The sequence below is a fragment of the Manis pentadactyla genome, chromosome 4 (genome assembly GCF_030020395.1).
Source record: "Manis pentadactyla isolate mManPen7 chromosome 4, mManPen7.hap1, whole genome shotgun sequence".
NCBI classification, from domain to species: domain Eukaryota; kingdom Metazoa; phylum Chordata; class Mammalia; order Pholidota; family Manidae; genus Manis; species Manis pentadactyla.
In genome coordinates this window covers 140,471,728-140,486,631 of record NC_080022.1, presented here as the reverse complement: position 1 = coordinate 140,486,631, position 14,904 = coordinate 140,471,728, and the positions used below count along the sequence as shown (strand labels likewise).

Here is a 14,904-nt window from a genome sequence, read left to right as displayed (position 1 = left end):
TACTCAACAAAATATTAGCAAACAAAATTCAAAAATACATCAAAAAGACAAATCCATCATGATCAAGGAGGATTTATTCCAAGGATACAAGGATGGTACAACATTTAAAAATCCATCAACATAATCCACCACATCAACAAAAAGAAGGACAAAAACCACATGATTATTTCCATAAATGCTGAAAAGGCATTTGACAAAATTCAACATCCATTCATGATAAAAACTCAACAAAATGGGTATGGAGGGCAAGTACCTCAACATAATAAAGGCCATATATGACAAACCAACAGCCAGCATCATACTTAACAGTGAGAAGCTGAAAGCTTTTCCTTTAAGATTAGGAACAAGAAAAGGATGCCCACTCTCCCCACTTTTATTCATAGTACTGGAGGTCCTAGCCAAGGCAATCAGACAACACAAAGAAATACAAGGCATCCAGACTGGCAAGGAAAAAGTTAAACTGTCCCTGTTTGCAGATGACATGATATTGTACATAAAAAACCCTAAAGAATCTACTCCAAAACTACTAGACCTAATATCTGAATTCACCAAAGGTGCAGGATACAAAATTAATACACAGGAATCTGTGGCATTCCTATACACTAACAATGAACTAGCAGAGAGAGAAATCAGGAAAACAATTCTATTCACAATTGCATCAAAAAGAATAAAATACCTAGGAATAAACCTAACCAAGAAAGTGAAAGACCTATAACCTGAAAACTACAAGACACTCTTAAGAGAAATTAAAGAGGACACTAACAAATGGAAACTGATTCCATGCTCTTGGCTAGGAAGAATTAATATTGTCAAAATGGCCATCCTGCCTAAAGCAATCTACAGATTCAATGCAATCCCCATCAAAATACCAACAGCATTCTTCAAAGAACTGGAACAAATAGTTCTAAAATTCATATGGAAGCACAAAAGACCTTGAATAGCCAAAGCAATCCTGAGAAGGAAGAATAAAAGGGGGAATCTTGTTTCCCAACTTCAAGTTCTACTACAAAGCCACAGTAATCAAGACAATTTGATACTGGCATAAGAACTGACCCCTAGATCAGTGGAACAAAATAGAGACTCCAGATATTAACCCAATGGTACATGGTCAATTAATATATGATAAAGGAGCCATGGATATACACTGGGAAAATGACAGCCTCGTCAACAGCTGGTGTTGGCAAAACTGGACAGCTACATGTAAGAGAATAAAACTGGATTACTGTCTAACCCCATACACAAAAGTAAACTCAGAATGGATCAAAGACCTGAATGTAAGTCATGAAAGCATAAAACTCTTAGAAAAAATATAGGCAAAACAAGAAATGGAAGCAACCTAAGTGTCCATCAGTAGATGAATGGATAAAGAAGAGGTGGTACATATACACAATGGAATAGTATTCAGCCATAAGAAGAAAACAAATCCTACCATTTACAACAACATGGATGCAGCTAGAGGGTATTATGCTCAGTGAAATAAGCCAGGCGGAGAAAGACAAGTACCAAATTATTTCACTCATCTGTGGAGTATAAGAACAAAGAAAAACTGAAGGAGCAAAACAGCAGCAGAATCACAGAACCCAAGAATGGAGTAACAGTTACCAAAGGAAAAGGGACTAGGGAGGATGGGTGGGAAGGGAGGGATAAGGGGAGAGAAAAAGAAAGGGGGCATTACAACTAGCATGTATAATGTCGGGGGGGGAATGGGGAGGGCTGTGCAATACAGAGAAGACAAGTAGTGATTCTATAGCATCTTACTGCACTGATGGACAGTGACTATAATGGGGTGTGGGGGGGGGACTTGGTGAAGGGGGGAGCCTAGTAAACATAATGTTCTTCATGTAATTGTAGATTAATGATAACAAAATAAAAATAATAAATATATAAATATAGGCAAAAGTCTCTTGGGCATAAACACGAGCAACATCTTCATGAACATATTTCCCCAGACAAGGGAAACAAAAGCAAAAATGAACAAGTCGGACTGTATCCAACTAAAAAGCTTCTGTACACCAAAGGACACCATCAGTAGAACAAAAAGGCATCCTACAGTATGGGAGAATATATTTCATAAATGACATATCCGATAAGGGACTGACATCCAAAATATAGAAAGAGCTCACGCACCTCAACATACAAAAAGCAAATAATCCTATTAAAAAATTGGCAGAGGAGCTGAACAGACACTTCTCCAAAGAAGAAATTCAGAAGGCCAACAGGCACATGAAAAGATGCTCCACATTGCTAATCATCAGAGAAATACAAATTAAAACCACAATGAGATATCACCTCACACCAGTAAGGATGGTCACCATCCAAAAGACAGAAAACAACAAATGTTGGTGAAGATGTGGAGAAAGGGAAACCCTCCCACACTGCTGGTGGGAATGCAAATTAGTTCAACCATTGTGGAAAGCAGTATGGAGGTTCCTCAAAATGCTTAAAATAGAAATACTATTTGACCCAGGAATTCCACCTCTAGGAATTTACCCTAAGAATGCAGAAGCCCAGTTTGAAAAAGACAAATGCACCCCTATGTTTATCACAGCACTATTTACAATAGCCAAGAAATGTAAGCAACCTAAGTGTCCATCAGTAGATGAATGGATAAAGAAGATGTGGTACATAAACACAATGGAATATTATTCAGCCATAAGAAGAAAACAAATCCTACCATTTGCAACAACATGGATGGAGCTAGAGGGTATTATGCTCAGTGAAATAAGCCAGGAGGAGAAAGACACGTACCAAATGATTTCACTCATATGTGGAGTATAAAAACAAAGAAAAACTGAAGGAACAAAACAGCAGCAGACTCACAGAACCCACGAATGGACTAACAGTTACCAAAGGAAAAGGGACTGGGAAGGATGGGTGGGAAGGGAGGGATAAGGGCGGGAAAAAGAAAGGGGGCATTACAATTAGCATGTATAATGTGGAGGGGGTACAGGGCGGGCTCTACAACACAGAGAAGACAAGTAGTGATTTTACAGCATCTTACTACGCTGATGGACAGTGACTGTGAAGGGGTATGTGGGCGGGACTTGGTGAAGGGGGGAGCCTAGTAAACATAATGTTCTTCATGTAATTGTAGATTAATGATACCAAAAAAAAAAAAATTAGTTCAATCATTGTGGAAAGCAGTATGGAGGTTCCTCAAAAAACTCAAAATAGAAATGCGATTTGACCCAGGAAATCCACTCCTAGGAATTTACCCTAAGAATGCAGGAGCCCAATTTGAAAGACACATGCACCCCTATGTTTATTGCAGCACTATTTACAATAGCCAAGAGACAGAAGCAACCTAAGTGTCCATCAGTAGATGAATGGATAAAGAAGATGTGGTACATCACACAATGGAATATCATTCAGCTATAAGAAGAAAACATATCATAGTATTTGCAATAACATGGATGGAGCTAGAGGTTATTATGCTCAGTGAAGTAAGCCAGGTGGAGAAAGACAAGTATCAAATGATTTCACTCATATGTGGAGTATAAGAACAAAGCAAAAACTGAAGGAACAAAACAGCAGCAGACTCATAGAACCCAAGAATGGACTAACAGTTACAAAAGGGAAAGGGACTGTGGAGGATGGGTGGGAAGGGAGGGAGAAGGGGGAAAAGGGGGCATTACGATTAGCACACATAATGTGGGGTGAGGGGCACAGGGAAGGCAGTGTAGCACAGAGAAGACAAGTAGTGATTCTGTAGCACCTTACTACGCTGATGGACAGTGACTGTAATGGGGTCTGTGGTCGGGACGTGATAATAAGGGGAGTCTAGTAACCATAATGTTGCTTATGTAATTGTACATTGATGATCCCAAAATAAAAAAAGAAAAATAAAAAAAAAGAAAAGAGCTTTTGCGCCACAAAAAATAACCCTAAATACATATTGCTAAATGAAAGAAGACAATCCGAAAAGCCTACATACTCTATGGTTTCCAACTATATGACATTCTGGAAAAGGCAAAATTACAGAGATATTAAAAATGGATTGCTAGAGATTCAGGGGAGAGAGGAGAGTGGAGAGTGAAGCACATGGTATTTTTAGGGTGGTAAAAAAAATCGGTATGACACTTTAATGGTGGATACATTATACTAGATTTCATTATTGTATTCACATTATTACACATATTATTACATATTAATGTATATTATCATACATTATATATATATTTTTTCAAATCCCACAGAATATACAAAAAAAGTGAACCCTAATGTAAGAAGCTATGGCCTTTAGTTAATAGTGATGTATCAATACTGGCTCATCAATCATAACATATGTACTACATTAATGCAGTATGTTAATAACAGGGAAAATTGACAGGAGATGAAGAGTTGAGGGAATATATGGGAACTCTGTACCTTCTGCTCAACTTTTCTGCAAACCTAAAACTGACCAAAGTAGTAAAAAGAAAAAAGGTTAAAGAAAAAAATTGTCTCTACATGGCATAAAAAAAAATCAAAAATGAGGTATCACTTAATACCCACTAGTTTGACCAAAATTTAAAAAAATGAAAAGTAACAAATGATGGTAAAAATGTGAAGAGACTGGAACCCTCATACATTGCTAATGGTAATGTAAAATGGTGCAGCCACTGTGGAAAACTGTTTGGTGTTTCCTCAAAAAATTAAATACAGAATTACCATATGACCTAGCAATTCCACTCCTGAGTATAGACTCAAAAATATGTGAAAACAGATATTCAAACAAATACTTGTACTTACCATATTCACAATAGCTAAAAGGTGGAAACAACTGATATATCCACCAGCTGAGGAATGAATAAATGATACATCTGTACAATTGAATATTAATTCAGACATAAAAATGAAGTACTGATACATGCTACAACATGGATGAACCTCAACAACTTCATGCTAAATGAAAGAAGCCGACAGAAAAGGTCACATATTGTATGGTTTCATTTACAGAAAAAATCCAGAACAGGTGAATGCAGCGATAGAAAGCATATTAGTGGTTGCCTGGGGATGGGAGGAAGGAGGTATGGGGAGTAATGGATATGGGGTCTCCTTCTGGGGTGATGAAAATGTCTTGGACTAGACAAAGTTGATGGTTGCACAACACTGCTAATGTACTAAATGATACCGAATTCTACAAAATGGTTAATTTTATGTTATGTGAATTTTACCCCATTTTTTTTTTAAAGCCACTGAGGGAAAAAAAATTAAAGAAAATATATTTTCTAATTAACAAGAAGCATACCTCATTCAATAGTTATGAAGAAGAAAAACTAGAAAAGGAGACAAGAAATTAGAAAGGAAGAGGAGAAAATGAATAAAGAAAAAGGAGAGAAAAAAATAAAGCCATAGAGAGGGGTAAAAAAAAATCTCAAGCACATATCACAGAAAGAGCAAAAGATTCAACAGATCCTTAAAGGAAACATCACTAAGTAAACTACATTTATTCAACAATTTTAATCCATAATTAAGTATCAGGAATTTCCTTGAATCTCTTGTGGAACAAAGGGGAATAAAAATATTAATTCAAACACTGTTCATTTGGGCAATGAATTTTATAACATTAAGAATACTCCCTGCTAATGAGCATGTTAGCTGCTTCTTATACTTAAATCTTTGATAACTACCATTGGTTCCCACCCTTTCCTCTTCAATGCAGTTTCCTCATAAGGGGCTCTGTCAGCTCTCAAGGCTCTGTTACAGCCACATTTAGAGGAGTTCAGTAAGATCTAGACAGGTACAAACCTACACTTACTGTGCTTCTGCTAGGAGGGCTCCTAGATGAAAAGCTAAGAGGAATAAGGGGATGATGTGGGGAAAGCAGGCAAGGATCTGGCTACTGAGGGCTAGTTGAAGACTTTAAAGGAAAGAGGTAAAGGAGCCTCATTTTCCTTCTAGAAATGAGTAACCCAGTTGAACAGGACAGGGAAGGGAAGTAAGATAAGACTGAGAGCAGAAGCCTTGGTCAAACACAAAGAGTGGTGTTTGGCTGGAACATGAGCATTCCCCTAGGAACTTAAGAGCAGTGGGTGGGAGTGGATGAAGTACAGATCCCTGAAATGAGGGATCCCTAACAACTTACCTGTGAAAGTAACAATAACAAAAGAAGTCTGAGGTTGGAAGGCAGAAAACGATATTCTTTGAGTTAGTGTTCAGATGAAATCTAATTCCAGGAGCTGATGCTATCAAAATATGTATTTCTAAGACACTGCCTGTAAAACTTCCCCTTTCCACAAGATTTCTTACCGTATATACTGCCAATAAAGCCAGCTGGTTGTAGGGGCGCCCATTCTTGGGAGCAATGTGCTGGGCCTTCAGGTACCAACTGGAATAAACAAACAAACAAACAAACAAACAAACACTAGCTCCATATCAACTCTTTCCCATTTCATCACCTGATAGCTCTACTACCTAAGAGAAAAGCTGGAGTGTTAGGTGCAATCGTGGAGTGGTAAAGCCTAACTACAGAGACCAACATGGGGTACCTGTAGGACATCCATATGGCAGGCAGCACAGGTGGCTCACTGCTCTTTACAGGGCTTAGCTTGAAGCCACACAGAGAAGAGAAGCAATGAACGAGAGGCCAAAGTACCTGCGAGCTTTGCCGTAGTTTGTTGTGTCATTGGCTTGCTCCCGATACCTAGCAATATCTCCTTGGCAAATCATACATCGCTGGGCACTGATCAAAGCATATTTTACCTTCAAGAGAAAGATCAGTTAGTAGCATACTCAAGAAATTTAACTTAAACCCCAAAGGACAGGGATGGGGTCAAAATGAGGGAGCAACATTAATAAAGCACTAGTAGTTTTCAACAAAATTAAAAGTTTTGAGTCTAAACCTGACTAGCAAAAACTTGCAATAATGTGATACACAATTTACTGAGGAAAAGTGGCAGAAGGGAGAGGGGTCATTCTTACTGTGAATCCCAGGCAAATGGAAGAAAATATGAAACTAAGAGTCAGGAGACCTGACTCCCCATTTCAGAGTTGTGTGATCCCAAACTGGGACTCTTCAGGACTCAGTTTCTTCATCTGAATGTAAAAATATCTATTCCATAGGGTAACTGGAGGGATTAAGTATAAAAATACTTAACAAATTATAAAGTGATATATAAATGTTAAGGTAATCGTTTACTTTTGCCATCATTATAGTCTTTCTCTCCTTAAACTTAAATCACTGCGTTGTGTTTCTGCATTACATTCCCTTTGCAAAACAATAACAATTCTCTAAAACAAAAGTTACCTTGTACCAAACACCTACAATGTGCCAGGGAATACTATATGTATGTTTTCTCACTAATGGGCTTGGCATCTGTCACTCAGTGCAAAAACAACACAGTAGACCTGTAATAATCCCAAGGCAGGTGCCCAACCAAATAAACTCCCTAAAGAACGCTTCATTACATATAACTCCAGTCTACCCCACACACAAGAAAGTACCATGTCACTTGACAAAGAACAAAGCTTCAAGGATAAGTAGATACTGAGCTCTCAGGAAGACTCATTCACTAGCTAAGTAACTAGCTACTGCATGTATATCAGCCTCCAAACATAACTCAAATGTGTGCCTCAACAAAATTATGTATGACTACATGTCATATACCTTCAGAATCCTAACTATTCCACATATTCTATGAATGAACACCAAGAACCCTTGGTATCACCTGATAAAACACAAAGAAAACTGGTTGTTTCATACTACAGCACTTTGGCATCCCTGTAAGGGGAAGAAAAAACCCAAATTCTGCCCAAGGCTCTCCACTATCCTTAAAATGAAGTCCTAGATGGTCAAGCCTCTGCTCACCTCTTTAGCACCACTGCCCCCTTCTCTCTGTGCCTCAGGCAGACCAGACTTTTCTGTTCCCTAACATATCATGCCCTTTCCCACTCCAGAACCTTCACATATACTGTTCCCTCTCCTAGAGCATCATAATTCCCGCATCTTCACGTACACTTTCACTTGGCTAGTGTCTCAGGTCTTCAGCCCCAGCTTAACTGTGACTTAGTCTTCCATATAACCCCATAACACCCGCTGTAGAAGTCACTGCATCTGTAATTACTAATCCAAAATCTGCACTTACCTCTGAACTCGACTCTGAGAGCTTTGGAGTTAGTGAGAGCTGGGATGAATGGCTTTCTTGTGCCACAATGAATTACGTGAGCCTATAATGGCACCTGGCATGTAGGAGGGACTCAATAAATAATACCTACTGATCAGTAATAGAGCTTGGGCATTCATCAAAAGGAGTAGAATGGCAAAAGGAAGTTTCTGCTCCATAAACGACATTGCTTTCTCCAATGAATCTTTAACCTTTTCCTTTCCCTTGGTTCTTTCCTCTGAACATATAATGCTCAAGTCTCTCCAAGCTTAAAAACAAACTAACTTCTCTTGACACTATGTTTTCTTTTAATGCTATCTTCCCTCCTTGCCTTCAGGGGCAAAATTCTTAAAAGAATGATCTATATTACTCTCTCATTATCTACTGCTCCACTTCTCATTCACTATAATCTGGCTTCCATCCTCTCTAGCCAAACATAACTCGTGAGAAGGTCATCCAATCCAATGAGTACATTTAGTAACCTTAACATTTGATGGCTCTATAGCACGTGACAATTTTACCCACCACAACCTTGAAATTTGATCCCCAGCCTCCTCTGGTCAGCCTGCCAGTACCCCAGTATCTCAACTTCTGCTTCAAGTATCACCTAATCATTGATGATTCCTGAATCTCTATTATAAGCCCAGCTCTTTCTCCTGACCTTCAGACAGACCAGAATATTCACTTGTTAATAATTTTCAAGTGCCTTCACCTAAGCATATCCAAAATTGAACAAACCTCTTCCTCCCCAATAGTTCTTCCTAGGCTACAAACTAGGTGATGATCTCAACTTCTCATGCCTCCAAACTGATCATTCACATCAAATCAACCAGCAATTCAATTCTATTTCCCTTTTATCTTTCCAAACTGTCTCCTATTTTCCACCTCCAGTAACTCTACTTCAGTTCAGGCCTACAACCTGATTCTCCTACCTCCATTCTTGCCCAAACTCATCCATTTGCCAGAGTGACTAATTCGAAGAATGAATCTATGCTACCCATTTACTGAAAATCAACTAACAGCTCCTCACTGCTTTCAGAATAAAGTTCAAACTCTTCAGCATAGCATGCAGAAGTTTATGATCTTTCCCTTCATACTTCATCAGCTCTACCTCCTACAACTGCCCAACTCCACATTACAGACACCAGTGTATTGAACTTCTTAAACTTTTCCAACAAGGCCTTGTTCTCCTTCTCTAGGCCCTATATCAAAATTTCCCCTCCCACTTTTAGTCATGTTTCAAGACAACCTGACAGTCTCTGAGAAGCCTTCCTTGACCCCACCAGCCTAAATTAGAGCCACTTCCTTCTATGACCCTTCAACATTTATATATACAACTACCATGGTTCTTAGGATGTTATAGTTAGTGTTTTAATTGGTCTGTTCCTACTCTTGTATCCTCAACACCCAGCACAGTGCCCAACACATAACTAACACTAGACAAATGCTTACCAAATGAATAAATTTAGGATAAAAAAGCTGGCTTACTGTCTTGCGTAATGGCTTGCTGCGAATTGCAAGACCGTCCATGTAGTCCTCCAGTTTGAACTTGTAAGTAACCTCCAGCTTCTGAAGCAAACTATCAAAGAAGTCACTACCCTAAAGACAAAAAATAAGAAACAGCTGATCAGCCTGTTCTGATCCAATCTACCTGCCAGAAACTGGGACAAGTGACCTTTTCACAGTTCTGCGAATGCTCGACTGCCCAATATAAAGAGATGCATATACAGCATTTGTCAGCCACCAATTAAGCAGAAGATGAATTCATAGCATAAGCCTTTCCATGGTTTTAAAGATATGAACATACATGCACTCTCTCTCTTCCTCCCAACCACCCCTCCCCTCCAAGACATTCAGCAAGCTTCCAAATTCAGAACTAAATCTAATTGCCAGTAAATTATGGTCCCAAGGAAGCAACAGGAGTACGGGAGGCCTAAACCCATGAAAAGAACATACAGTTTTTTGTCCATGTTCTCATTTACAACATAGTAGTTATGTGGTAAAAACCCACTGAAACTACAGGATGCCAAAGCCTTTATCCTGAGGACAAAAAGATGATACTTTACCTCATCTAGGAGCTCCAAAAGTCTGTTCCGAATCTGTTCTGGGTTCTCAACATTTGGATCCTTGAGAAGCTGCCTGAACTTCTCAATAACCTGATAGAAAGCATTCTTCCACAGGATCTGATCCACACTTTGATTATCAGAGAACTCAATATCTAATAGAATACAGCGCTCATACAGTTGCAGAAGTTCAGCTCTGGAATAAAATACATGCAACTTCTAGCTCCAAATACATCATAGGAAAGGCTAGACACAAGATTCAAGCTTCCTGCAAATTAAACACCGTCCTTGGCAGGAAACCCAAAATGCCACCAGGTACAATACTGACTCTAGTTTCCATTCTGCATAGCAGAATGTCATTCTAAAGAGTTATGTCTAGAAAAGTCGTTTTTCCCCATATGCTTCCACCTAAATTTAACAGCTGAAATAAGATCTTCACAAGTTATATGCTGTTCATTTCCTGGCATTCTGGAAAGTCTTTCCTTTTCCATTTCCAGATTCCAAGCTCTCTTGAAGATAATTTTTTTTTAAAGAAAATGTGGGAAGGATAATCATTTTTAGGATCAGAACAAAATTTTCTCTATTATTCTTTTTCCAACTTCCCCTTCCTTGCTAAAATTAATGTGAAAAGGAGATAAAGTGGCTTGCCTAAATGGTTTCTACCTTCCTCAGCCATGAGAGTCTATACGCCTCCAGCTTATCCCCATTTCCTTCTGACCAGGATAAACACACCATACCTGAGCTGAGCCATCTTCTCCAGGCCCTCCGGACTGATGCGGTCCCTGGAGAGCAGGTTGCTGAGCTGTAGTTCCTGGTTGTCAGCCACCCGGAGAAGCCTGTGTAGCTCCTGTTGCTGCATGTTTCTCATGTGCTGCTCCATCTCCTCAGGGCTAACAGTGCTGGCAGGGATAGGGCTACAAATATACTGTCCTGATGGAGTTGGGTAGCCTGGGTAGTAAGGGCCAGGGTACACACCATTCGTAGGGCCCACTGGATACTGCAGGGGACTATAGCCTGTATAAGGATACTGGGAGGCGGGGCCTGGCGCCCGGGGGTAATAATAAGGGTTGTCAGAGTTTTGAAACTTATAGTAAGATGCTTGGGCCTGACGTGACTCACCCCAAGATGTAGGACTGACTTCATCATCAGTGTCCAAGAAATGTAGCTGGGGTGTCTGGCTCTTTAGAGCCGGTTTCTGATCAGGATTGTTTGGGTCCCACAACCGGCGAGTGGTACCTCCTCGGCCCCAACTCCGAGATCCCTTACTACCAGATCCAAATAAAAGCCGAGGTCCCAAGGGTGTACACTCTGAAGAGCCAGAATTGACAGATAGGGTGGTATGGGCAGGGAGAATCAGTATGCCACGGCCCTGACCCCGAAGTTCCTGTTTCAGGTTTTTGGACTCCTGCTTCTCAGAACCTTTGCCCTGACTGCTCAAGCCTTTGTCAGGCTTTATCCTATCCCCATCCTCCTTTGCTGACCTCACCATAGGGGAAACTTTGTTCATGGTTTCTGCATCGAAAGTGACATGAAGGGTGCCTCGATTTTCTTTACCATTGCTTTTCTGCTGTCCCTCCCCACGGCCAGACGAGCTTCTTTCTAAATGTTTCTTCCTTTCTGAGCTCCTCCTGGACCCATCAGGTTCATCAATTCTGTCCTCATCTAAGGAGTCCGTTGAGGACATAGAAACTTGCTTCTTCAGTCGCGGCCTCTCCTTGGTTCGATCCTGTCGTCGACGACGACACCCATTATCAGTCAGGCCAGCCCCCTCAGCACTGTTGTTGCTACCAGCTGAGCTGGTACTGCAAGTGCGATAGCGGTTCCTTCGTTTGTCTGAGCGGGAGTAGCGCTTTGCAGAACCCAGCTTCCCCTGTGCCAGGTCTTCGCTCACTTTCTTCATCCCCTCCCCTTTTTCGTTCCTCTTTCCTTTTTCTCCCTTTACAGCCCTTACTCTGTCACCATTTAGGCCCTTTTCTACCTCATCTTTGGCCAGTTTATTCACAACCTCCTCTTTCACATTTCCCCTATTCTCATTTTCCTCTACTCTCAGTTGTTCCACCTGGTTGAGCATTTCTTCTTCATCCACCCGGCTAGTTGATTCTTTGGTAACAGTCTGCAAGCGCCTTCCAGGCTGATAGATCTGCATGTCAGGTTTCTTTGTTCTCTTGATAATTCTTAGACTTCGATCCTCTTGTCCAGCAGTCCTAGGAAAGGATTCCTGTGCCAGAATATTTTCTGAGTCTACAGGACCATTTTGCTGTTGGTTGTTCACTTCCTTGCACACATCTTTAATGAGTTGTGTACGATTTCCAACAGCAGAAGAATCTCTGTCATTAATAATATCATCCTTAAATTCGCCACTCCCAGAGGGTTCCTTGATTTTAGATTTGTTCCTTAGTCGAGAAAGACCGGGCTTATAGATTTCCAGATCAGGGCGCCTGTTATCCTTGCGCTGCCTAGGCTCCTTCATGTTTTCTGCGATGTTGGAGAGTGTGTTGGGGAGGAAAGGATAGAAGAAAAGGATAAAGGATGAAGGAAGGAAAAAAAAATGTCATTCTAGTTATAAGTAACAGAAAGTCAAACAAGAATCATACATTAAAATGTTAACATTGGTGGACAAGGAAGGAAATTTCTACAGAAGCAGAAATTCTACTGTTTGTAGTATTTGTTCAGCAACCAGCAAGGCTAAGAACATAACTGTATTGGGACTACCTACACCCAAGTTAGGGAAATGGGGAAAAAACATACTCTCTTGTGTTACCCAAGTCATATTCAGATCCCCAAAACCCCAAATACTTCATCATTGTTAAAATAAAAAATACCTGACCATTTCAACATTAGACTATTCCTTGCTATACAGCCTTTGGAGCCATCTTAGTCTTTTCTTCTTCAGCCTGTAATATTTTTCCAGTGTGGCTAAGTCCTTGGGGGAGAGGGATATGCATAACAATCCACAATTCTGAACATCTCTGGAGAAAAAATTTGCAACTCTAGTCTCTGAACTTGGCCAGGACAATCCTCTTCTTTAGGATACTAATTACCCAATCACATACCTCCTGCTGCAGCAAGCAGGAACTAGTCTCCTTTACATTCAACTCCACTGATGCTCACCAAGTCTCTAACAGCAGCCAGCAGAGCCGTTCCAAGGAAATACTGCTCAGACTATCATCATTAGAATACTGAGACTAACTGCTACTATGATGATGGAATATGAGAAGGAAAAGTTCCATAAGGGAGCTTTCCCTGGAGGATGATCAAAGTACTGTGACATGCTCTCAACGTACCAAGGACAGGGGCAGTCAAGAATAAGAGTACAGGGCTTCAGAAACCACTTTCCAGGCTCCAGGAACTTACCAAACGACAGATAAGCGAGTATCTGTCTTTTGTATGTTACCTTCTATTAAAGGGGAGAGGCTAATACATATAGCCACTAAACTTTTCAGTAGGAAAGTAACAGAAATTAGTGAGATTACAGAGTACTCAACAGAATGCTACATCAATTATACTTCAATAAAAATTTTTTTAAAAACACAGAATGTTAAATAAAATCCTAGTACTATCCTATAAACACCAATGCAAACAAACCCCTAACAGGGTCATATGCTCCAGCATTTACACACGAGTGCATCAAAACAGAAAAAAAAAAACCCTGAATTTTAAACACTACTTCAGTATTTTCAGAAGCTTAAAAGACTGCTTCATCAAGTATGAACAAAGCGAAAGCAGTTTGACTCCAGAAAAGCCCACCCTCAGCAGCCTTTGTAATTTAGGTGAAGGGGAGAGAGGAGGGAGGAGACCACTACTTTCCAGAGCAGAGGGAGAAAAAACCTGAATAACCCAATTCAGTTGACCAACGAAAACCAATTTCACAGACTTTGGCCTCAAGCCTGCAGAAACATAGCTACCATTCTACACAACTCCACTGTCTAACAAAGAAAAGGTGAGGCACTAGACTTTTCCTTGGAGCTTTCCTGGTGTGGCTGGAGACTTTTAACTTTTCAGAGGAACGTTCTCGCTGATAAAAACAGCTCCTACACACAGCCAAGGCCAAACCAGAGCAGAGTCTGGTCTCTGAGGTCCTGGATCCCGCCGGTGGCGCAGCCTTCAGAAGCCTGCCTTGGGGGAGAAGTTCGGCAAGGAAGTCCCAAGCTGTTAAACCTTTCTCCTCAGTTTCCCCAGTTCCTTCTCTCTAAAGCTGAAGAAATTAGAGGCAGCCTACGGAAGATTCCTCTGGGAACGACACTGTCCGGGGGCCCCCACCAGACCCCAGCGCCCACTCCTTTCCGCGTCTCTCGATGGCTGGGAGTCCACGGGCTGGTCTGAGAGCGGGGGCAAGAGGGGACACCACCTTCGGGGTTGAGGAAGGGGGCGGAGGCAGGAACTCGGGATGCGCTCCCCGGAGGGAGGAAGAGCGGGCTCAGGCCGACCCTCGGGCCGGTAGAGCGACGAGGGTACAGCCCGCGGCCCCCGCCCCCACTGTTGGGGGAAGGGGCGGGGGCTCCGGAGCGCCGCGCACAGCGGGAGGAGGCAGAGGAGGAGAGGGAGGCGGGGCGGGCAGGCCCGGCCCAGGAGCTGGGCGGCGCGACTCACCTCTGCTCCCGGCCTGCGGAGCCAGAGTGGCCAGGATCCCTCGCAGCTCCGACGCGGAGATCCGGACACGCTCCAACCCCTCCGCCATCTTCGCGGCTGCTACTACAGCTGCAGCTACGCCGCCACCGCCGCGCGCAGCCAGGAAACCACGACGGACGGGCGGCGCG

General features: G+C 41.6%; 1 protein-coding gene across 3 annotated transcripts in view; it reads right to left on the bottom strand.

Moving 5' to 3' along the window:
- The window catches only part of SMG6 (SMG6 nonsense mediated mRNA decay factor), a 232,681-nt gene extending 217,811 nt beyond the window's left edge, over positions 1–14,870 (bottom strand). For all 3 annotated transcript variants that reach the window (XM_036906131.2, XM_036906132.2, XM_036906133.2), the window contains exons 1-6: positions 14,738–14,870; positions 10,885–12,622; positions 10,151–10,343; positions 9,573–9,683; positions 6,578–6,684; positions 6,232–6,310 (exon numbers count right to left, since the gene is read on the bottom strand). In XM_036906131.2, coding sequence (XP_036762026.2) covers positions 6,232–6,310; positions 6,578–6,684; positions 9,573–9,683; positions 10,151–10,343; positions 10,885–12,622; positions 14,738–14,825 — 2,316 coding nt within the window. In that variant the 5' untranslated portion in view covers positions 14,826–14,870. The remainder of the gene's footprint in view (positions 1–6,231; positions 6,311–6,577; positions 6,685–9,572; positions 9,684–10,150; positions 10,344–10,884; positions 12,623–14,737) is intronic.
- Positions 14,871–14,904: the final 34 nt, after the last annotated feature.